Genomic DNA, 22500 nt, shown 5'->3' with positions numbered 1-22500 from the left:
AAAAATGTTTTAATGATGACTCAATCATCATTTCAAATGTAAAATAATTTTGTATTTCTATAGACCGACGCCTGCAAAATATAATTCAGGATTATGAGGACTCCCAAACACCCTGGAAGATGATTTTACTTTCTTTAGCAGTAATAGGCTTGTCCTTGTTGACAGAAGCCTAAAGCTCGTTTCAGAGAACAACCTGGCTACTAAAAGTTGAGTGCTTCTGAGCTATTTGAAGCCGGCGCTTCAAAGGGGGGCCGGTCAGCCCAGAGGGGGGGGGGGAGCTGGAACTATTACAGCCGCAAAACGCACAGTTCAAAGCCGAGTCCGTCCAACAAAGGAAGGACTGGGGTTTCTGACTGCGCTGAATGCAGCTTTATCACTGCGACTCTGCTGCCATCTAGTGGCGATTCTGGCAGCTGAGATTCTTTTACACAATAGATGAGAAAATACATACAAAAAATGTTTTTTTGTGTCTAACCAACAGTTTAAAATTTTTAGACTTACTAGATTTAGATTTACTATCCAGTACGAAAAATAAAAGCAGTAAATCCTCACATTTGAGACTTTGGAAAACCCCCAAAATATTTGTACGCATCTCCTTATATACAAGTTGACTCATTGTGTCCGCTCTACTCAGTTATATGTAGTAGTGATTGTGCATACGGGAGGACGTACCTGAAGAAGTCGATGGAGATATCCAAGTCTTCTTCTAGGACGATGGCAAAGCCGGCCTCCTGATGAAAATAAAAAAATAACACACGCTGGGTCAGCGCTGTCGTGAGACGTCGAAGGTATTCAATGAACAAATGAAAAGTTACAATAAATAAAGTTTTTAAAAAAAGTTCAAAAAACACATTTCACTGCTCATTCATCAAGCACATGAAAGAGTAACATTTTGTCGTTTGTATTGACAAAAAGAAACCAAAGCACTCACTGGGTGAAGGTTGAAGGTTGCAGTCAGACTCGCCTTGTAGTGCTGTGACAAAGAGCAGAATAAAGTAGCTGAAAAGTATTAAAGCAAAACATCTGGATGTCTTCTGTTATTTCTGTGTGATCCACGCAGGTAAAAATGGCTTAAATGAATTAGTAATTAGTCTACTTCAGGGTATTTTACAGTGAAAATATGTAATATGTATTATGTGTTAACTCTTAAATGGAGAGCTGACTGTTGTTTACCTGGGACACTCTGGCATTCTTTATGCTGATGGGTGTGTGCTGAACTCCCTTCAGTCCAAACAGTTCTACGACATCCATAGGCTCCTGGGTCGAAAACACACGCAGAGATGTACGAGTGGTTGAGCGGCTTATCAAGCTACACAGGGCTCTACGATGAAACATATACCAGATTATTTAAAAAAAAAAAAAACATTAAGTTCCTGTTCTTGTGTATTTCAAGTGTATTGTGTATGTCCCTGTTTGGCTGTTGATGTTTGGACATTCAACATTTGAGACATAAGAACCCTGTTCGAGTGCTGATGTGAACCCGTAGCTTTACACCCATATTGCCACAGTGTTAGTACTTGTGGTGTGTACTGACCGGCACCATGGATGCATATGATGTGAGAAAAAAAAGAGAGAGAGCGAGAGCGAGCAAAAACCTGGTACCTCATAATATCCATCGATGAAGACGGTGATCATCAGCGGGTTGACGCCGTGAGCTGAAAGAAGAGACCTCAGCATCCTGAAAACAGACGACATTTTGTTTTAGGCAAAGGAGATGAATGAGAGCAATTGATTTTTGTCAGAAGAGTATGTGATTTGTTCCAATCAAACAAAGGTTGGACAGCTATATATGGCGTCAGATCGGTCTCAGTGTTAATGAAAGCACACAGAAGGATAGACAAATGTCATTTGTGCTTCATATATAAGTGACGCTCTCCACAAAAATACTTTTTAATGCACATTGAAATGGCTATTTTAAAATTCCACAAAAATAAGTAACCTTGATATGAGGTAGGAACGCTGTTTTTACAAAAATAATAATTTAAAATTCCATATTTTGTCTTCTATTATTCCAGTATCATTTCCTGATGTTTTAGGAATTTGCCGTGGTATTGTATCAAAGCCATCATTTTGGTATTGTGACAAACTGTTTCAGATCTTACCTGTAGAGATAGTTGGGTCTGTTCCCTGCTATGACGGCCACTGGGACATTCAAGACATTACTGTTGTGGAGCTGCAGAGAGAAAATAAAGTGAGTTCTTCAGCTGAGTTTTGTTTTGACAATAACACGTAGAGCAACATTTTCTGTGAATCTAGGTTCAGCACGTGACCTTGCAATGTTCAAACCTATAACCTGTGTGGGAAGATAAAGATGACACATAAGGAAGTGCTGAATATGGAATTTCATTTCACACCATCTGTAGCACTTCTACAATATTCTAATCTTACTTTTTTTTGTCTTTTCATATTGTCTTGGACAAAACAACAAGTCCAGTGTCATTCAATACGCTGCGGTTTTACAGTAATTGACTTTCAAGGAATATGCTTATTCACTCTCTGGCGGAGAGTTAGATGAGAAGATTGACGTGACTCATGTCTGTAAGGTAAATATGAAGATAATGCCAGCAGCCTGTTATCTAAGCTTAGCATAAAGAAAGGGAACAGGAAACCTGGCGCTCTCTCTCTCTCTAGACCTCTAAAGCCTATTAATGTAAATATCAACAATTTAGTTCACAATTGTTCAAGTCTGTCTGTCTATTGAGAGGTGAACACTGAAACCGGTTTTGCTTGCTGGTCATCCTTTCATTATCCCGATGCTAGTAATTGTGGGTAAAATCCAGTCCTCATTCTGTGCAAAAGTAAAAAGTGAATAGGTGTCGTTTCCAAAATATGCTTAACTTAACCATAAAGATTTGAATTAAGTTTATTGTGCAGCTTTAAAATGACCTTACCAAAAGTAACTAAATCAGAGGTCCTTACCAAACCGCTGATTGTTTTAAAAACCTATATAGTGTCAAAAATTCAGACTCATCTCCCTAGTTACTCTTTACGCTCTGTCCTTCTCCGTTGTGTGCAGCTCAATGAAACAAACATCTGTCAGAGAAGTCACGAGTCCTGCTGTGCGTCTTACAGGGTCAGGGCTGAACTCGATGGGCGCCGGGTCTTTGCAGCTGCAGATGCTGCCGTATCCCTCCACTTTGCCGCAAAAGACCTTCCTCCTCTTGTTGAGCTCCGTGTCTGCCCAGTGGCACTCTGCCTCTGCAGGACGGAGGACCACATTCAGTACGTTAGACATCTCCATCGAGTGCTAGCAGGCATGTGCAGCTTTAGATATTAAGACACCTTTTTACAGACTGGATCTTTTGGGTTTGGTTAGGCTTTGGCCTTCAAGGTGCGTCGCAATATGAGCAATTAGACAGATTTCCACACTTTTCCAAGCTCCCTAGATCTTACCTTCAGAGGCGGTGAGCTGCACCTCAGTCTTCAGCAGCACCGGGTCTCCCCAGGTGGACAGAGCTGGAGACTTTGAGTGCTTTTCTCCATACACCTGACCTGGAACCCCAAACACACAGGTAACCTCATAAAGCAAGCTTCATTAAACTTATTATGAATTCTAACTTAATCCTCGCCTGTCTCCCCCCTTCACCGAGCTCGTACTCTCTTGTTTTTCTTCTTGTTGACTACATGTGATAGTGGAAAACAGACACCAGTGTAAAGTGTTGTTGTAAACTTGAGGGGAGAGTGCGTCTGGTCACGTAGCCAAAACGGGCGTGTTGCTACTAGCACCAGCGAGACAATGAAAAACAATCCGGACATTTTAGTCTTGAGGCTGTATTGTGCCCAATGCGCTCAGAAGTTTCATTGATCTGCATTATCAGCTGATGATCTCTAAACACTGAAGACACTACTGTTTTCTGTCATGGTGTTATTTAATGTCCTTAATCAATAGATGGCCAAGTAAATTATCAGTAACTGAATAATCATTGAATGCAATAAGCAATTACGTTATACAATGCGACATGAAAGCTTCACTGAGGCCCAACTGTATGACAGACATCCGAGCGATATAGCGATTTCTCCTCAACTCCACTTTGTGTTTAGAAACTTAAATTTAAAAATTCTAACACAACAGCCTGGCGTTAAATCAGCTGTGGATTTAAAAAAGACTCTTCCGGGCAGACATGTTGTGGTTTAGTTTTTCAAATATCATTAGTCAACACATTGGAGACCACAAAAAAAAAGATCTACGTCCACTTGTAAAGTGAAAGTTTGCTTCTCTACCTCCTTTCTTCACCACCAGAGTCCACATGTCCCTCCAGCTGAGGTTGAGGGACACCTGGCTGCCGAGACTCTTCAACAGGTTCTTCGCAGCCTCCTTCAGGTGGAACGTGCCCTCATCCTGCAGGACAAAAAAATAAAAGGTCATCTTTTAACGCGTCACAAGTCCACATGACACATGAAAATCACATGAATAACTGATATCCAATTCTTCTTTGAGACAGCTGCAGTGACTGACCTTTATGGTGAAGATGAGGACTCGACCCCGGGTCACCATGTTGAGGAAGAGGATCATGGCCTCGTCCTCGTGGGGAGAGTAGGTGTCGAATATCCTCTTGGCCATCACATGACCCTGAGACAAACAGACAGTGACTCATTTGTCTGACCTTTGTGATTTGACTTCATTAAAAATATTCCTTTGAGGAAAATTCTCAGTAACTCAGCGCCTGTTTGTTTGTTGGGTATATATATTATTATCAACGCTACACAACCAAACATGGGATGAAATGGGTAAAGAAGTATCAACTGCAATGACAAAAAAGAAAAGCCATAAAACTGTAATGAGGGAAAAGTTGTTTGTTTAACATTAACAGACAGAAAAAGCTTACAGTCGCCTGGTTGAGAACTATCACATGGACGCCTCTGCCTTGCTCCCGCATATCATCCTCCAACACCTGCAGGAAGATGAGCAAAATAAAGATATGCTCAGTCGGACATTTTTGTTTCATATTCTTGTATTTCATTTGAACTCACTGTGGTGCCGTCCACTGCCACGTAGACCTTGGAGCGGCTGGAGTACACCTCGATGTCTAAGACCTTGCGTCCATTAGCCGGCCTGCGTGGGGTCTCCATGTTGGGTATTGTGTCCTCTAAAAAGAAGCATAGAAAGAAGATTAGTTTCTCCCTAGTGAAGCCCTGCTGAGGTGCAACACATGTTTCATGACAGTGTGTCAAATTACTTTCACAAAACAAAAGGCATCTCTGTAATCAGGTGTAGTCGTCAATAACAGACTTGTACAAGTCAGAAAAAGGTGAGATTTCTACGTTGTTAAAAGACCCACCCACAGATCCACCTTAACAGTCTCATACTGAGACTAATCAGTTTAAACTTGCTGAACTTTTAGAAAAAAACATTCCAGTGGACATCCTCGGGACACCAACAAGCAGTGTTTTAAAGGAAATTATGCAAAATACATCTATAGTCATGGTTTCACTCTCTGTATACATCACAACACTTCAATAAAGAGTTAGAACCAGCTGATACAAAATACATATGCAATACTGACAGAGCAGAAAACGTTTCTAAATTTGAAATAAGGTCGCATCAAGAGTTTAAGAGGCTTACCGATTGATTCGACTGTCATATTCTTCTCTGGAAACCTTGCCCACTTAAAGTAATTCTACAGTATTTTTCCCTATAGATATTATTGGAATTGCAATTGTTACAACAAACACGCAGTCGCTGTTTTTTGCAACACAATAAATGACCAAATGACATGCCAAAGTCACATCTTAGCCTAAAGCTGAAACTAGAGCATTCGTTACTTGTGCTAGTCCGAACGTTAAAGAAATGGTGTAAACAGAAAGAACACTGGACATGTTTCTCACCATATTCGTGAGCCGCTGCGTCTTCATCGGCTACTCTTCTTGTGTCCAAGATGAGTTTGATGTTGACGATCACAGTTATCAACAGAAACAGCACAGCGCCAGCCTGCGGGAGGAAGAGACATACACTTTAAAATCTGAAATGCGGGTTTCAAGGCCGGTAGGTTATTTGCCGTTACCAATCATGTCACACACCACTGTGGTAGAGTCAACAAGGAGTGTTTGTATGCATCTACAATGGCACGCTCTGTGATCTGAATGTTCAACTCTACTAACTGTGCACTCTCATCACAGAATGACAAAGCATTAACCTCTTCACCATTTCAACTGCCTGCTTGTTAACACTGCCAAATAGAGATGGCCAATAGATAGAAAGATTAAAGGGAACATGTGGTATGGTGAAAGATCAGATTTCGTTTGTGTAGGTATTTAAGAAATCAGGTTACAATAACGCAACACTCCCTTAAAAAAAACATGATGACTGAAAGCAGGTCGCAAGCAGCAATCCATATTGCAACTTGTACTTTGAAAAGACAAAGCAACATTTCCTGAGAAGAGTTTCCATTATACCTTTACTCACCTGTCTACCACAAATACATATATATAACTTTATTATATTTAAGTTATATTTTATCCCTTTATTATAACTATTGTATATCTTAGATTGTAATTTTTTTCTTGCTTAATTATCTTTTCCTACATATTTTTCGAGCGTCGTTGGAGGGAGCTTGAGATTCAAGATTGCATTCTCAACTACTTCTTCTCTGTGGCTGTTTTGTACATGATAAAGACCAACATGTTGGATAGATGAATTACTGAAAGAGTGGACTAACATGGTCACGTGAATCCAAAACCACACTGGAGAGAATAACAAAAACAGTTTTGTAAAAGCAAAGTTTTGTAAACTTAAGTGTCCCTTTTTTTTTAATGAAGCGCTGGCTGTGCAGTCTTATCAATGGGATTTTGTCTGTGGTGCTGCTGGTGCTGCTGCTGCTGCTGCTGCTGAAATACACATCAACTCCAGCTTTCAGCAGAGCTCCACCGTCAGAGACAGTCGTGTTTCACGTAACGTTACCTGACAGAACCGACGAATCGTCCTCTTGTTGGTTAGCTTGTATTTCCAGGTGAGGTACAAGCTTCTTTGTTGGCGAGGGATGAAAGGCTTGGCTCTGGGATTGGGGGTCCAGGTCTCCATCCCGGGACACCGACAGCCGCCGACAACAGAGCTCAGACCCTCCGCCTGGCCTCCTCCACCTCCTGCTCCAGGGGCATACACTGCTCCACAACACCACCGAGACACGACTGGTTGTCACATCGTCATCTGAAAAACACGAATATAGCACGACACGGGTCAGAAACGAAGTTAGCAAAGCACGAAGTTCAGCTAACGACAGCTAGCTGACTATTTCTACACCAGCAAATTAAGTAGGTACTTCTAGCTCACTAGCTCAGTTTCGCACACTCCAGTCGTCTCTTTTCTGCTGAGATATTAACGTTACTACTCACAGGGTCGTCAGTAAATCCAGCATTATCGTTTCAATCTCGTAGCCTGCAGCAAGATCCAGAAAAGTCGCTTGTAGCTGCCGCGACATGCACGGTGTTTACGTCGCAGAGCAAACGACGTCACCAAGCTTCTTCTTCTCCTTTTAAAAATCATCCCCCTTCTTTTCTTCTGTGACTCTCTCTGCACTATAAACAAACAGGCTCATTACTACCCTCAACAGGACGAATAATGAATGACATTAGTCTCCATTCATTTTTTTAAGACGTAGCTCCAGCGACTCTCATGAATTATTTATATTTATTAATATTTATGAAAGGTAAATCTGGTTCCTTGGTGTTGTTTAACAACACTTGGAGTACAACACAGTTTTTATGGTGTTTCCAATGCCCTCAATTCACCCTGGTTTCAAATAATTCAACTTAAATGAATGTGAAATAATGTGAAAGTAATGTGAAAGTAAAAAAAACAAAATCATCAAATTTGTAGATTGCTTGTTTTTTACAAAGAGAAATGCTATGCCAGCAGTGGACAGCATCTAATCAGGAAATAAACTAAGACGTGACACTGTGGGTTACTCATGTAACCACCCTGGTAATGAAGTGTGGCGTCCCCATAAGTGCAGCTAATTGAACTGTGGAGATTACAGCAGCCGCTGCTCCTCTGTGAAAAAGCCAAAAGTGGAGCTAGCTCTAATTAATTTATCTATTGCTGGTAAGTGATCCATAATGATATATCATAATATATAGTTAATAATTTACATTTTGTCTTAATAATCTGAATATGCAAAGTAACTAGTAACTGATGTTGTCAAATAAATGTAGTGGAATAAAAAGTAGCATACACACTGGGTCGTAAAAGGTTTATGTCAACGTCTTACCGAGCTACATTATTTTCTCCCCAATTAATTTATATTATCTTCTTATTCCTGTTTCCATGAGTGATTATGGAAAACAAATGATTCGTAGTGTCACTGAATATCCTATTCTATGCCTCATAAAGTAGATCGGGTCAGTCAGTACTTAAGAATACACGGATACAGTGTGAATCATCTATTTTATTTTAAAAGGGACCATAATTTACTAAATGAACATCATGCTGTATTGAAGAAGACTTTAAACTAGAGATTGAGACCATAAATTCATGTTTACAATGTTTACTGAGGTAATACTGTAAATCAAGTGAGAAGTAGAGTAATTTTCTCATAGACTTCTATACAATCTGACTTCTTTTTGAAACCAGAGGAGTCGCCCCCTTCTGGTCATTTGAAAGAATGCAAGTTTAAGGCCCTTAGGCATTTGCTTCACTTTTCAGAATCAAACGTTGCAGCCTAGCTTAAATCAATATACATACAATAATTCATAAAATTAATCTGAAAACAATGTGAACAGAGTCTCATAGTTATGAACCTATGCAAGGAATCTTTGTAAAGAATCATTAATTACTCTGGATTTAGACACAATGTTGTTGTTAACATTACAAACATCAAACGCTCCCGCTTTTTTCCAGGCTTTATTGAAGGTTATTCAGAAACTCGTCAATTTCTCTGCACATTCGGTTTCTGTTTCTTTCTCTAATCCTCTCCAGAGTATTAATGCTGTTCTTACGATAGGAAGATTGTTGCGGTATCGCTGCGGCCCTCATGTGATATTCTATTGACTTGTAGCTCTCCTTTCGACTGAAATGTACATATTTTGCATAGTAGTTGTAAAGCATCTGTGCCCCTTCGGGATCCAGGTCAGGTCTTTCCAGCAGTTCCTCGTATATATGGTCCGCTTCAGCTTGGTTATTGGACTCTGCGTATATGTTGGCAAGAGATATTTCTATCGTAAGTGAAGAAAGAGGGTAAAGAGTAATCACTTCCCTGTGGAGACTGATTGCTCTGTCGATCATGCTGTGCTCCAGGGAATTGTTCCTCCCCTGGAAGATCCTCTTCTTGTAGCAGAGTGCGGCACATCTCTTCAGATAACGCTCATCTGGATGTCTTTCCAGAACCTCTTCTGCCAAATCAATGGCCTCATCCATGGATACATAGATTCTGTACAGCCTTAGTAATGGTGTGATACCACTGTAGCTGCTGATGGGCTTTCTTAAAACCCTCCTGGCCAACTCACGTGCTCCACTTTCAATGTTCTTCCCTTTCTCAGCACATGCCTCAAAGTACAGAGCAGCGAGGTACAAGTTCTCTGGATCATGTTCCTTGGCAATTTTCATTTTCTCAAAGATGTCAGCCCCCAGCTTTTTGTCACTGTGTCTAAGAGTATTCTCTAACCCTATGATGTGGCTGGTGTGCCACTCCACCATGTCCGGCTGCATCCTGATGGCTCTCTGGAAGTAATCTGCAGCCAGCTGCCTTTTGTCTGTGCCAAACTTCATCAGGGTCCAGGCTTTTTCAGCGTAGATCTCCGGATGAAGCTCGTCCTGGGATGGAGATGGGTACTCATTCATCATAGCGTCGACTTTTAACAAGTAAGCCTGACACTCTGCTCGTTCTCCCTTATGGTAATGCAGCCAAGCCAGGTTCCCGTGGTTCACCACCAACCAGGGGCCCTCATCTGAGATGGTGTTTCTCATCTGGCGGAAGGCCTCCGCAGCCCTGCAGAGGAAACGGCAGGCATCATCGGTGAACCCCAGCTGGTAGTGAATATACCCCTGTAGGTTGTAACTGTGACCCAACCAGCTGTATCCCTCCTCTGTGCCGATGTCCTCCAGCTGGTCCCTGAGACAAACAAGTGTAGTCTTGCTGGGGTGCAGATCCCAGGTGAAGTGGCACTGCAGGTCCTCCAGTTTGGACTCCAGTGTTGTTTGACTCCGAGCCGCACTGATGGGGATTAAAAATGACAAATGTTAAAACACTTGTGCAGTACAGTAAGATCATTTGCTCTGTGGTGTGCTATGTTTAGATAATCACAGTGATAATCCTCATGTTGAGGAAGGAAGGAAGGAACAATGAATGGACAGAAAGTAACGAATGTGTGAGGGAAGGAAAGAATGAAGAAACCAATATCAGAATAATAACAAGGAAAGGAGGGAAAGAAAGACAAAAAAAGGTAATGAGTGAAGGAAATAAGGTAGGAAATGAATCATTTAAGGAACAGATCAGGAAAGAAGTATCAGAGGGGAGAACAGCTAGGAGAAAACATCTGCCTCTTGGGACTACAGATGAAAAATAGCCTTTTGGCTAACTCTGGCGCATTTACAGAAATGTTTTTATTTGTGTGCACTGTCCCGTATCAAATAAACCAATAAATAAAAATGAAATAGTGAGAAAAGACAGAAAGACAAGTGAGTAAGGTTAGAAGTGAAGAAGGACTTAAAAGGTAAAAAGGAAGGACAAAACAGAGTAAGTCCCAATAAATGAATGAGAAGGAAAAAGGAAAATAAGGAGTGAATAAAGAAATAATGTATCATAAGACAGCAGGAAAATATCATAGAGGAAAAGACGATGGGTAGCACAGAAGGTGAGAAGGAAAACTAAGGAAAGAACTGAAAAAAGTCAGAAATAAAGAAGGAAGAAAAGAATTAAAGAAAGGGGGAAAGAAGAAATATGGACATAAAGGACAATAAAAACTGAAAAAAAGGTCTGAAAGGGATGAAAGTAGGAAGAAAGGTTAAGAGGAGAAAGACATGGAGCAAGAAACTGAAGAAATCAAAGGAATAAATGGTCTGAAGAAAGCAATCGAGGGAAAGAAGAGAATCGAGCGAAGGAGGAAAATAGAACGTATGGAGGGACAAAATCACACAAATGACTTTGGATCCATAATGTTTAACATATATTGACAATGCTACTGATGGCAGATTGACATGCAGAAGCAGACACTCACCTCATCATCCAGTAGTAGTTTGCTAAATATGAGTCTCTGGTGTCTGCTCTTTGCACTATGTACAGTGCTGCTTTAGGTGCGGCACCATAAAATGACAAATGTTCAACTTCTATGGCGTTGTAAATGATGTAATATTGAGCACTGGATTTGAACTCAGTGGACTTTCTTGTCCCAGTAATAGAAACCTACAGGCACATCTGTCGTACTGAACAAGCAGAACAACTCATGACTCATCAGAGCTCACATTATCATGTCTTTTCTCTCTTTTACTATAAATTCAAGTCTTGGCTATGAAGTCCAGATTCAAGACTGGCAAATTCCAAGTCAATTCCCTAAACTTTATTTTTTAAGTCTTTAACAAGGTGGGGGCAGCTGTGGCCCTTGTGCGACACACTGATCCCCAATGCTTGGATGCTTAGGGCGGGTTAAATGCAGTCAAAGTCAAATTTCCTGTTTGTAATTTCATGTATTCAAATATTAAAATTGAAATAAAGTTAAAGGTGTTTTTAAGTTTTTACACACCATTCAACAACTTCAATCCAGAAGGACAATTGCTTTAATACAATTACAGAAATATGGAAGCTGATCAGCTGTGTGTGTGTGTATTCTCTTTACACACAGTGCACAGTCAAATCCTTTGATCCAGACGAGATGGCTCGAAAACCCTTGCTCAATGTAGCCAAGAAAGAGCACAAAAATGAAAAACGTGTATTATCAGTTATCAAGCATTACCATGTCTATATTAAGGTTAATTGGATTATTTTACATTTTCATACCCAATCATGTTGTTGTTTTTTAATCCTCATTGTCTCAAATATGCATCACAACCAAACTTGTTAACATTTTGTAGGAATTGTGACACTAATAGGCAAACATACTTTAAGTTTATATCAAATGATCACGAGCATTAGAACGTCAAAGCAGTTGTAATTGATATTTTTATATTAATGTAATTAATTACAAATTTAAAAAAAAGTTCAACTGAATACAGGTTAAAACCACCCATGTCATTATTAGACGCTCAGAGAAAGTGCTCCGGGAGTGTGATGACATAGTATAAAGAACAAAAAACCTAAAGCAATTGTTTTTGTTTGAATTCTCAATGTAACCACGTGTTTACTGTGGCTGGGCTACCCTCTGTGTGACAAAGTATCACGTATTGCCTGCCAACAACTTCACTGTATCATAGCTCTTATAGCTTGGAATTGGAAAATAGTCACTATAAAATGTAGGATTATCTCCATTTACTGATCATTATTTTATTTTAAAAATGACCACATCTCTTATTTTATTCCCCTTTATTTTTTCTATTTACTATTTAGTTTGAGCTCAGAGGTCTAATTTTGCATTTGGAAATGTTCTATTGGAGGAAACTTCAAAACAAACAAAGTTATTGGTTCAAGGTTAAATAATTGATTGCAATAGGTGCAAAACAACACAAGTCCCGCCTCCTTAACTCAGGCTCGACAGTGACCTCCCTGATGGTGCAGTTTAGCCCCACATTGTTTATTTCTTTGCTTGTTCACTTGTTGATTTGATTTATTTATTATTTGTATAATTTATTTCATCTCTCTTTTATTATGACCTGCATTTAGGCCTTCTATTGAAACTCACTTGAGTGGAGACAAATCTTTTATTCCATGCATTGTCAATAAAATCTATATTTTTGGTTAATTTTTGGCTCCAGTTTATTCTGGGTCTTGTGCATTGAGTATCTCCGGGTCACACTCATAAATGCCTAAATGTGAACAAGGTTAGGGAGGGTCCTTCAAGAATATTCATAAATATTACCCTGCCAATCACTACAAGCAGAACAGCATTTTTTGAGATGAATATTCAGAAAATATTTTTGCATTTTTCTCTCACCAAGAAATTCTGGAAAGACCTTTGCAGATTTGTTACTGACCATATCTTTGAAGACTTAATATTATGGGGAAATGAGGCTCTCTAGATGCTTACCATCTCTATGTTTTTTATGTTTATAATTTTGACAAATATGATATACCCCTGGCTCTTTAATTATTTTTTTATTTGTATACTATCCCCTGTATACTAAATCTGTGTTCTTTTGTTCAATAGAAAACAATTAAGCAGAGATTAGTAGCCAATTAGTGTGAAATAACATGACCCTGGGTTGGTTTTCTTCTTCTTCTCCCTAACTTTTTGAGTCACCAGCTGGCACAGATATGTAAACCTATCGCTAAGCAAATGACAAACTGAACTGAGCACTGACCACAATGGAGCACGTCGTCTCGTGTCGCTAGGAGGAGAGCTTGTTATCTGTTAGCAGCCGGTGAACAGCAGAGTCCTGCCATGTGTTTGGCTAACAGCTAACAGGGCTAATACAGTTAGAGCTAACAGCTAATGGGGCAATTTCAGGAATTTCTCAGAGAAGTTGGCTGCGGACAGGAACTCTCCTGAGAGCCACTGCCTGATCGTCTAACTTGCAAAGATTTCTGAAAGTCCGATTTACTGACAATTATTTGGAGGTCTATTTGTATTTCCATAATATAGCATGACCATCCCATCCATCTGTGACAAATAACAATGGATAACAAAAAGCATACATTAGACAAAGACCTCATGTACCTTAAGAAGCAGTAAGCTGACACTAAAGAAGATAAATAACCACATATTTCAAAGATTAATCTATTTGTGCTTACTTCTATCTTTATATATTTTTTATAAGAAAGCAATATAATGTATCAATATCATAATTCAACTGACTTGTTTTGCTTTGGCTTGTGAAAGCACCTGAATAAGATTACAATAAGATCAAATGCAACAAACTAAATTAAACAGTAAAATGAAAATGACAGTGCTGCTACAGTGCAGTGCAAGATATGAATAAATAGCTCTAAACCCAACTTGCAATATAAAACAGTACAGTCACCTCAATGAATTGTCATTGAACGTTTGGCTGCCCGTTCCACAACATTCCAGATGATGAAAAATTAAAGGACTTAACACAGTATGTCAGACTATTTCATCCATGTTAAAACTATTTCTATCACAGTGACACCATCACTGGTTTGTTGTCAAGGAAATCTTTATCTTGTTTTCCTTTCGTTATGAGTTCACTGACACATGACACAAAACAACAAAACAATTATCACTACTACATTTATATGACCACAATAGTGACTCTTTACTTAATCTCCAACAAATTCAGCCAATAAATAGATAAAGATGTTAAAGTTAGCTCCACCTCAATCAGTTACAACTACAGAGCACTGTGAGAGAGGAAGTACTTTTACTTTTGATTGTTGTAGTACTCATTTTAATTCAGCAAAGTATCTGAAAATTTATTTCAGAAAATTGCTAACTGACAACAAAGGAAGCTGTGTCATAATATATTTTTCATCTACAGTGACAAATGGGTCAAGTACTTCTCCAACCTCTGGTATCTACAAACCTGTGTGCAGTTGTTGCAAGCCTGGCCTACCTTTCATACAAAATGTTGGTAACATAAGCAGTGCACAGTCCTGTACGTTTGTGTAGCCTGCTCTTTCCAGGTTGCATGCTGGAGAGGAAGTTGTGTGGCTCGGGCTCCAGTTGCTTGACATCTTGGATCCATCTTTTTCACTTAAGTTCACATTCTATGTATCATTTTGTCTTATGGTTATCTATACTGTAATTTTATTATGTGGGTCTATTCAGTACATATGACATCTATTGCTTGTTTGTCCATCCGGAGAGAGAGATCCCTCCTCAGTTGTTCTTCCTGAGTATTTTAACCATCTTTTAATTTGTTCCCTATCGGGAGGGTCTGAGGTTAGAGGGAGCCGTATGGCTCTACAGATCATAAAGCCCCCTTAGATAAATTTGTGATTTGTGATATTGCACTATATACTGTAAATACAATTTACTTGATTTGAAATTAAACACAGCCTACTTTGCCTTTCCTTTGCTAATACACTGTGAGGTGTCCGGACACAGAAAATAGAGGAGTTAGAAATGAACAAGGCAGACAAGGCCCAACCCACTTGATGAATCAGGTAACGTGATTTTCAATGTTCTATTATTGAAGTAAAATTAGACAGAGTCAGTGGCATCAATTCAACAAGAGCAGGTGTGTCAATGTCGTCATAGAACATCAACAACACCGCACTGCCAACAAAAACAAGAAAGTGCATTCAGTAGAGTGCAGATCTCCACTGCTGCTCTAACATCAACGACTGCAGCCCCATCATCAACAACTGCTTCCCAAACAACTGCTGCTCTAACATCAACAACTGCAGCCCCGACGACAACTGCAGCCCAAACAACAACTGTCACCCAAACAACAGCTGCGGCCCAAAAGACATCAACTGCAGCCCAACGACAACTGCAGCCCCAACAACAACAGCTGCTCCAACATCAACAACTGCCGCCCCATCATCAACAACTGCAGCTCCAACAACAACCGCAATAGCGGTGACAACTGTTGCGCCGACGACAACAACCATTTCTCCACAGACAACTGCAGCCCAAACAACAACTGCTGCTCTAACATCAACAACTGCAGCCCCAGCAACAACAGCTGCCCATACAACAACTGCTGCTCTAACGTCAACGACTGCAGCCCAAACAACAGCTGCCCAAACAACAACTGCTGCTCTAACATCAACGACTGCAGCCCCAACAACAACAGCTGCCCAAACAACAACTGCTGCTCAACAACAGCTGCCCAAACAACAACTGGTGCTCTAACATCAATGACTGCAGCCCCAACAACAACAGCTGCCCAAAAAACAACTGCTGCTCTAACATCAACAACTGCAGCCCCGACGACAACTGCAGCCACAACAACAACTGCCCGCCAAACAACAACTGCGGCCCAAAAGACATCAACTGCAGCCCCAACAACAACTGCAGCCCCAACAACAGCTGCCCAAACAACAACTGCTGCTCTAACATCAACAACTGCAGCCCCGACGACAACTGCTGCTCTAACATCAACAACTGCAGCCACAACAACTGCCCCCCAAACAACAACTGCTGCCCAAAAGACATCAACTGCAGCCCGAACAACTGCAGCCCAAACAACAACTGCTGCTCTAACATCAACAACTGCAGCCCCAACAACAGCTGACCAAACAACAACTGCTGCTCTAACATCAACAACTGCAGCCCAGACAACAACTGCTGCTCTAACATCAACAACTGCAGCTCCAACCTCAACTGCTGCCCAAACAACAACTGCTGTTCTAACATCAACGACTGCAGCCCCAACCTCAACTGCAGCCCCAACAACAACTGCTGCCCAAACAACTGCTGCCCTAACATCAACAACTGCCACCCCAACAACAACTGCTGCCCAAATGACAACAACTGCAACCCCAACGAGAACTGCATCCCCAACAACAACTGGTGCCCCAACCTCAATAACTGCCATCCAAACAACAACTGCCCTCCTGAAGACAACTGCTGCCCTGCGGACGTCAACCACCGCCCTAATGACAACAAGCACTGCAACAACAACGATAACCGCCGCACCGGCGACAACAGTTGCTGTTACGACAACAACAATTGCACCTCCGGCTACTGCATTTGATGCCATGGCGGCTAAACCCACATCTGGCCCAACAACATCTACAACAGCCACCGCTGCAGCAACCCAATCAGCCACAACTTCCAACAATGACGCCTGCTGTTTCAGACTGAGTATGATCCATCTGCTGCTCGGACTTATTATCTTTGCTGTCTGTTAGAACAAGGGGGCTTCGACAAAGCACCTATGAAGCTACCAGAAGGACTCTGAAACAGGATTATTATCGTAAACTAAAACATAAAATTAAATGAAAATAGGAAATAAACACAAAATAAAAACGATAACCTGTCAGAAAACTAAAACTAAGCTGAAACATTACCTGGTTAAAAAAAAATTTGAAGAAAAATAAATTAACAGAAATTAATTTGAGTTTTAGTGTTTCAGCTATAATATATCACTCCCTAAAAAGGTGACTAAAAAAGAGAAAAGGAGATTAAAGAACAAGAACATGATTTAAATATTGAATTAGATCAAATGCTATCCATCCAAGCTATTCATCTCAGGGTAATTGTTAGAGTCAGAATAAAATTGAAGGTGACAGGCTTTCTTGTGAGTGTGATTGTGAAAGAGTACTTAATTTGATTCCCAGATCACAAGATTAAAACATAATGTCCATTCCAACACAGTTCTTCCATCATTTATTTTGTTTGTGAATGTAGCTCTATCTGAGACATCATCTCTGGCACAAAAACATCAAAAGATTCTGTAAAAATAAATAAATAAAAACTAAAGCTAAAGCTCGCATGAACACTCTGAAAACTAACGATTACTAAAATTAAATCTGAAATTCAAAACTAAAATATAAATTAAAAAACAATTGAAAATCGCACTATACTCTCTTTGTTTTGTTTTTTGCACTTTTGCATACATATTTCAATATAATATGCATTGGTATTGCAGTGGTTTGATGTAATGTTACTATGGTCTGGTATATATTAAAACCTGTTTAATAAAGCTTTTCTGATGTATGAGAACAGTGTATAGCTTCTGTGGTGTGGGGAAAATAATTATTCTATATGAATTGCATATAGTTAATGAATTGCAACAGCCGGAAGGAAAAGTAACATCATGCTGGGGAGCAGCAGCTTATTCGATTTTTTTTAATTGTTGAGATGAAGCAGAGTGTAGTAAATTACTTTGTAGTAATTTTGTGTGAATTAGTATGTAAATATGTGCAAAATGGAAAATGTAAACACAGTTTTGGTGGTGGTTGAGTCATGTCACTGCCATCGAATGTATTTTGTGTCAAAGTAATTAAAAGTTATCCATGAATGGTATTAAATACAGCTTCCCCTGTTTTCACTGTGATAATTAACCATGGCATTAGGATAATGATGATAATATGGCTGCCCGAAAACCCGTATATAATGGGACTGATGGTATGGCTTTTATGAGGCAGGTGAGTGCGAGGCAGCATGGAAAGGGCCTAAATGCCGACAATCCAGGCGGACAAGAACAGCTCAATGATTTGTTGAAAAAAATGAGGCTAGGCTTACTGGCATAAGGAGCAAGTAAGAAGAGAAGTGAAAGAAAATCCACAGGTGAATGTGAATGGCAGGTGACTACAACAGGTGGAAAAGTCAAAGAGCATCTGGTGGACAGTTATGGAATGGCAATGACTGCAAGGTGTTAAAGAAATGTAAGGGCGTGGGGAAGTGGGAACAGCAGAATGGAATGGGAGAGAAGCAGAGGTAGTGACAATGTTGAACCCGTCATACTGTCTTACTTGTTGAATCATTATTGTGTTCATAATAGGACAACTATTGTTTAGTGGTGGTATGTAGGAGTGGCAATTCAGCAAAAGCAGGTGTGGCAATGTTCTCACGGTCCTGGAGCAACTGTACAATTTGAAGAAAACTAACTGGATATCGAATCAAGATTTTGTTTTTCAACTTTTCATGCGATTTGAGATGATATCTTAAACATGAGTATAAAAGACATGTAGAATGTAAAATGTTTTTTTTTTTAATACCAAAAATGCCTTATTAATTAAGTGTTTAAAGCTTGGGTAAACAATGAAAGCAACAAGCAGCAATATCTCAAAAAGTCGCTAAAATTAGGCCTCCCACTCTCTCTCACAAACATAGCTATTGTCAGTACTGAAAGCTGTGAAGCTATAGCACCTTGTGGTAGGCTCCGTGATGCGCAATGAGTGCAAGACAAGTATGCAATCCAATCCTTTCACAGGCTTATTGCAGTCCTGTGACAGCCACAGATACCAGATTTTTGGGGATGTAATGAGAATTTCAGCAAATATAACAAAAAATGTTTCTAAAATAAACCCACCCTACTCATCATTGACTTTAATTATAATACATTGTTTTACACATTATAAGTTTTAAGCAAATATAAAGATATTTTAAGTGTTTAATAATGCGTAGTATATAATCAACAATTCTAACTTCTCTGATGAAGAGTTATTATACATTATTACAACTGCGTTACATGTCATTCATTTTCTGTTTATATACCAGCATCCAATTCTGAAAGCTTCACAGGAGGAGTTCAAGTTATTTAAAACTACACCTATACAAACTGAAAAGACCTTCAACTACATTATAGTCTGCTATAAGACCTTATCTTTACTGTAAATAAGGTGATTCAGCAAAAAAATCAAAATAACAGAACTTGGTTGAAAATGTCATGTCGTCTTCACTGCACCCAATGTCGTGAAATCACAAAGAAATAGTTGTTTTATATCAGTTAAAGTTTTTGTGCTGAAAATGTCTAGTGAATAAAACAAGATTACAAAAACTTAGTAGCCAGGTATACCTCTCTCTCATCACAGTAAAAGTTTATTCAACAAATCAGACTGAATAAAACATTAAAACACATAATCCACGTGACAAACAAATAGGAAAACAGGAGCTCTTTGGCTCAAAGCTGCAGCTTCAAATGACATCCACCTGATATAAAACTTGATATTGAAATCAGTGCTTTCAGGAAGCAAGGAAAACTTGCTTTTGCTATGTGACTGGGTAATGGTTGAGTCTGACAAATTCTGATTGTACAAGCAAAATGAATGTGTTCAGTTTATCTCTTTAAATCCAAACACCAAAGTGTCGTTTAACAGGTTAAAGCTCTTCTTTCTTCTTTAGGATTATCTGCCGCACCATTTCAGCTATCTTGGGTCTGATTTCTTTGACAGAAACTTTTGGTCCCCATGCATCCAACACGTTGCCATTTACATCAACAAGATACTTCCAGAAATTCCAGTCAGGCTCATTTCCAGAAGACTCTGCAGAGAATGAAGGAAGGAAAACGAGTTAATATGTATCAGTTATTGCCATCTTCCTTTGTTCCTTTATTTCATTGCTGCCCTCTTTTATTTATTCTGCCCTACATGTTTACCTTTATTTTAATGTCTTCCTTTCCTTCTCCTCTGTTCACATGATTTCAGTATCGTATATGCTTACTGTACTGTCCATGTTTTGTTATTTGTGTCATTTGTCATTTCTGAATATCTAACATTTGCCCTTTAATGGTGGGATCCTCCAGATTCCACTGTGTTAATTAGAAACCTGGTTGTCTCGGGCTCATTTGCTTAATAAAGAAAACATCTTCAAATGATGCAAGAACAAACTCACACCAACACCATCACATCTCACTCACCAACAAGGTACTTGTAGACATTGTTGGCTCCGGTTCCGACGACAGCGATTTTACTGAACAGGGGGAAGGAGACTCCGTAAACTCTGCCAACAAAACTGTCGATCTCCTTGTCGCTGCCGGGCTCCTGCTGACCAAACTGGTTGCAGGGGAAGGCCAGCACATTGAAGTGATACGGCCCAAAGTCCCGCTGGAGCTGCTGCAGGTTTTCGTAGTGCTCTTCAGTGAAGCCACATTCACTGGCTACATTCACCACCAGGGACACCTAAAGCCAAAGGAACACACTGTGAAGACACTACAGTAACAGTCCTGACAGTCACAAAACAACAATTAACAGCAACTGAGGTATTGTAAACAGCTGTTCACGTACCTGATTGAGCGCAGATGTACTGAACATGCTCTGTGCACATCATCTGTTAGTTTTGTTAGCTTGTGTTCATCTCAGAAAGGACTATATGTGAAAGGAAGGAGAAAAAGTGTTTTCTAGTTTCATACCAGGGTTGATCTTAGTTTAACAATAAGTACACAATAAATGGAGCTTGGAAAGATCATTTTATTTTTATTTTTCTGACTATGAGGAATATTTACTACATGACATACTATTCATCCACGATATATTTACAGAGCAAAAAAGTTTTTTGCTTCTATATTAATGCTCTGAATATCAAATTTAGCAGCTTTAACACAAGCCAAAAGGAAACTCTAACCTCTGAACCCTTTATTTTATTTATTGGTTTATTTGATAAGGGACAGTGCACATTAATAAAAACATTTCTGTAAATGCACCAGAGTTAGCCAAACGGCTATTTTTCATCTGTAGTGCCAAGAGGCAGATGTTACAAAATAAACCTAAAAACAGAATATAAGATTGGATTGAAAAGGTTATACAATATTGACGCTTTACAATGCATGCACAAACAATGACAAAAAGTGAGAATATTAATATACGTAGTATCATCACTCAGGAGACTCATACATTGTCAAGTACTAACAAGACATGCAACACAGAGGCTCTCAAATTCAACACACACAAAGGAAATAAAATAAGGGATAACTATGTTAAATAGAAACATGCACTAAAGACAATATTATGCTGCACTTGTTAGACACTAAAAACATCCATGTCAGAGGCACAAAACATAAAAGCATGCAGAGTATGTGAAATACATAAATCAGTCAGACACAGCTAAACAACAATAAAAGACATGCATGCAGGTAGATGAGGGTCGACCGGCAATTTCAAGACAGACAGACAGGTGACAACAGACAGATCGAGGGAAAGTTCAACACAGACAGAGGTGCAGTTACATTCTAGTGCTGACAGAGTTGGGTACTAACTAACCATTTCTTTAATTGAGCTTTAAATGAACTGTATGTTTGTAGTTCTCTAATGGTCAGTGGGATGGAGTTCCATTGTAGTGCAGCTTGTACTGAAAATGCAGACTGACTGAGAGCACTTTTCCTGAGTGGGATAATGCAATCCCCTCTTGCTGTGCCTCTTGTGAGCCGATATCCAGTTGTTCTTGTGCTAATGTCATGGCTGTTTCACCTCAGGGTGTGGTTGTTTTGTTGCACAATTAACCGCACCCTACAGTGATGTCACGGTGTACTGGCACACCCAGGCTGACAACCCTGCAGCATAGTGAGTAGTTTAGCAAAGCAGTGGAAAGTAAATACATTTACTCAAGTACTGTACTTAAGAACAATTCTTAGGTACCTTTAACTTACTCGAATATTTCTTCACTTCACTACATCTGTCACAACCTGGCTCAAAAGGCCGCAACATGAGGGAGACAAGACGAGTTAAAAGTAATAAATAGACATTTATTTAAAGTACAAACTAACAGACCTAAACTAAACTAAACAAACAAACAAATAAACAGCCAGGTTCTCCGCACAGGAGACAGCGAGGAGATGCACAGCGAGGAGATGCACAGCGAGGCACCCCAGCCAAAGAAGAGGGGCAGCCTTTATAGCTGGGACCAACCCAACTCAGGCGTCACCCATCAGTGGCCGATTAACATCCTGGAAGACAACCTGAGAGGAAACAGACACAGACCCCTGGTGGAAGGGAGGGGTCGTCACACATCTCATACGGAAATATTGTACTTTTACGCCAGTGCATTTACCTGACAGCTGCAGTTGTTGATTACTTTGAAGTGAAAAGATTCTATATCAAAGCAAATATGATTCGCTTACAAAATGCATGT

At 39.7% G+C, this 22500-nt stretch overlaps 3 protein-coding genes across 4 annotated transcripts in view; all 3 read right to left on the bottom strand.

Moving 5' to 3' along the window:
- Window positions 1-7439, bottom strand: part of pomgnt1 (protein O-linked mannose N-acetylglucosaminyltransferase 1 (beta 1,2-)) — a 24011-nt gene extending 16572 nt beyond the window's left edge. For both annotated transcript variants that reach the window (XR_004213804.1, XM_031876037.1), the window contains exons 1-14: window positions 7330-7439; window positions 6899-7144; window positions 5827-5929; window positions 4972-5087; window positions 4827-4892; window positions 4457-4570; window positions 4222-4339; window positions 3394-3492; window positions 3071-3198; window positions 2103-2173; window positions 1603-1678; window positions 1174-1257; window positions 932-973; window positions 673-731 (exon numbers count right to left, since the gene is read on the bottom strand). Coding sequence is in view for 1 of the 2 variants with exons in the window: in XM_031876037.1 (XP_031731897.1) it covers window positions 673-731; window positions 932-973; window positions 1174-1257; window positions 1603-1678; window positions 2103-2173; window positions 3071-3198; window positions 3394-3492; window positions 4222-4339; window positions 4457-4570; window positions 4827-4892; window positions 4972-5087; window positions 5827-5929; window positions 6899-7018 (1196 nt within the window). In the remaining variant the exon portion in view is untranslated. The remainder of the gene's footprint in view (window positions 1-672; window positions 732-931; window positions 974-1173; window positions 1258-1602; window positions 1679-2102; window positions 2174-3070; window positions 3199-3393; window positions 3493-4221; window positions 4340-4456; window positions 4571-4826; window positions 4893-4971; window positions 5088-5826; window positions 5930-6898; window positions 7145-7329) is intronic.
- Window positions 7440-8582: 1143 nt separating this feature from the next.
- On the bottom strand, window positions 8583-11153 carry LOC116399127 (interferon-induced protein with tetratricopeptide repeats 1-like). The gene is made up of 2 exons (XM_031876034.1): window positions 11149-11153; window positions 8583-10145 (listed from the first exon to the last, which is right to left on the bottom strand). The coding sequence occupies exons 1-2, from the start codon at window positions 11151-11153 to the stop codon at window positions 8837-8839; spliced, it is 1314 nt and encodes a 437-aa protein (XP_031731894.1). The 3' UTR covers window positions 8583-8836.
- An 8463-nt stretch (window positions 11154-19616) lies between these two features.
- On the bottom strand, window positions 19617-20687 carry LOC116399126 (glutathione peroxidase 7-like). The gene is made up of 3 exons (XM_031876032.1): window positions 20661-20687; window positions 20294-20555; window positions 19617-19919 (listed from the first exon to the last, which is right to left on the bottom strand). The coding sequence occupies exons 1-3, from the start codon at window positions 20685-20687 to the stop codon at window positions 19756-19758; spliced, it is 453 nt and encodes a 150-aa protein (XP_031731892.1). The 3' UTR covers window positions 19617-19755.
- Window positions 20688-22500: the final 1813 nt, after the last annotated feature.

Source organism: Anarrhichthys ocellatus, unplaced genomic scaffold (assembly GCF_004355925.1).
Source record: "Anarrhichthys ocellatus isolate YVR2014 unplaced genomic scaffold, GSC_Weel_1.0 scaffold102, whole genome shotgun sequence".
Classification (NCBI taxonomy): domain Eukaryota; kingdom Metazoa; phylum Chordata; class Actinopteri; order Perciformes; family Anarhichadidae; genus Anarrhichthys; species Anarrhichthys ocellatus.
Note: the sequence above shows the minus strand (reverse complement) of the source record. Positions and strands in the feature narration are given on the sequence as shown.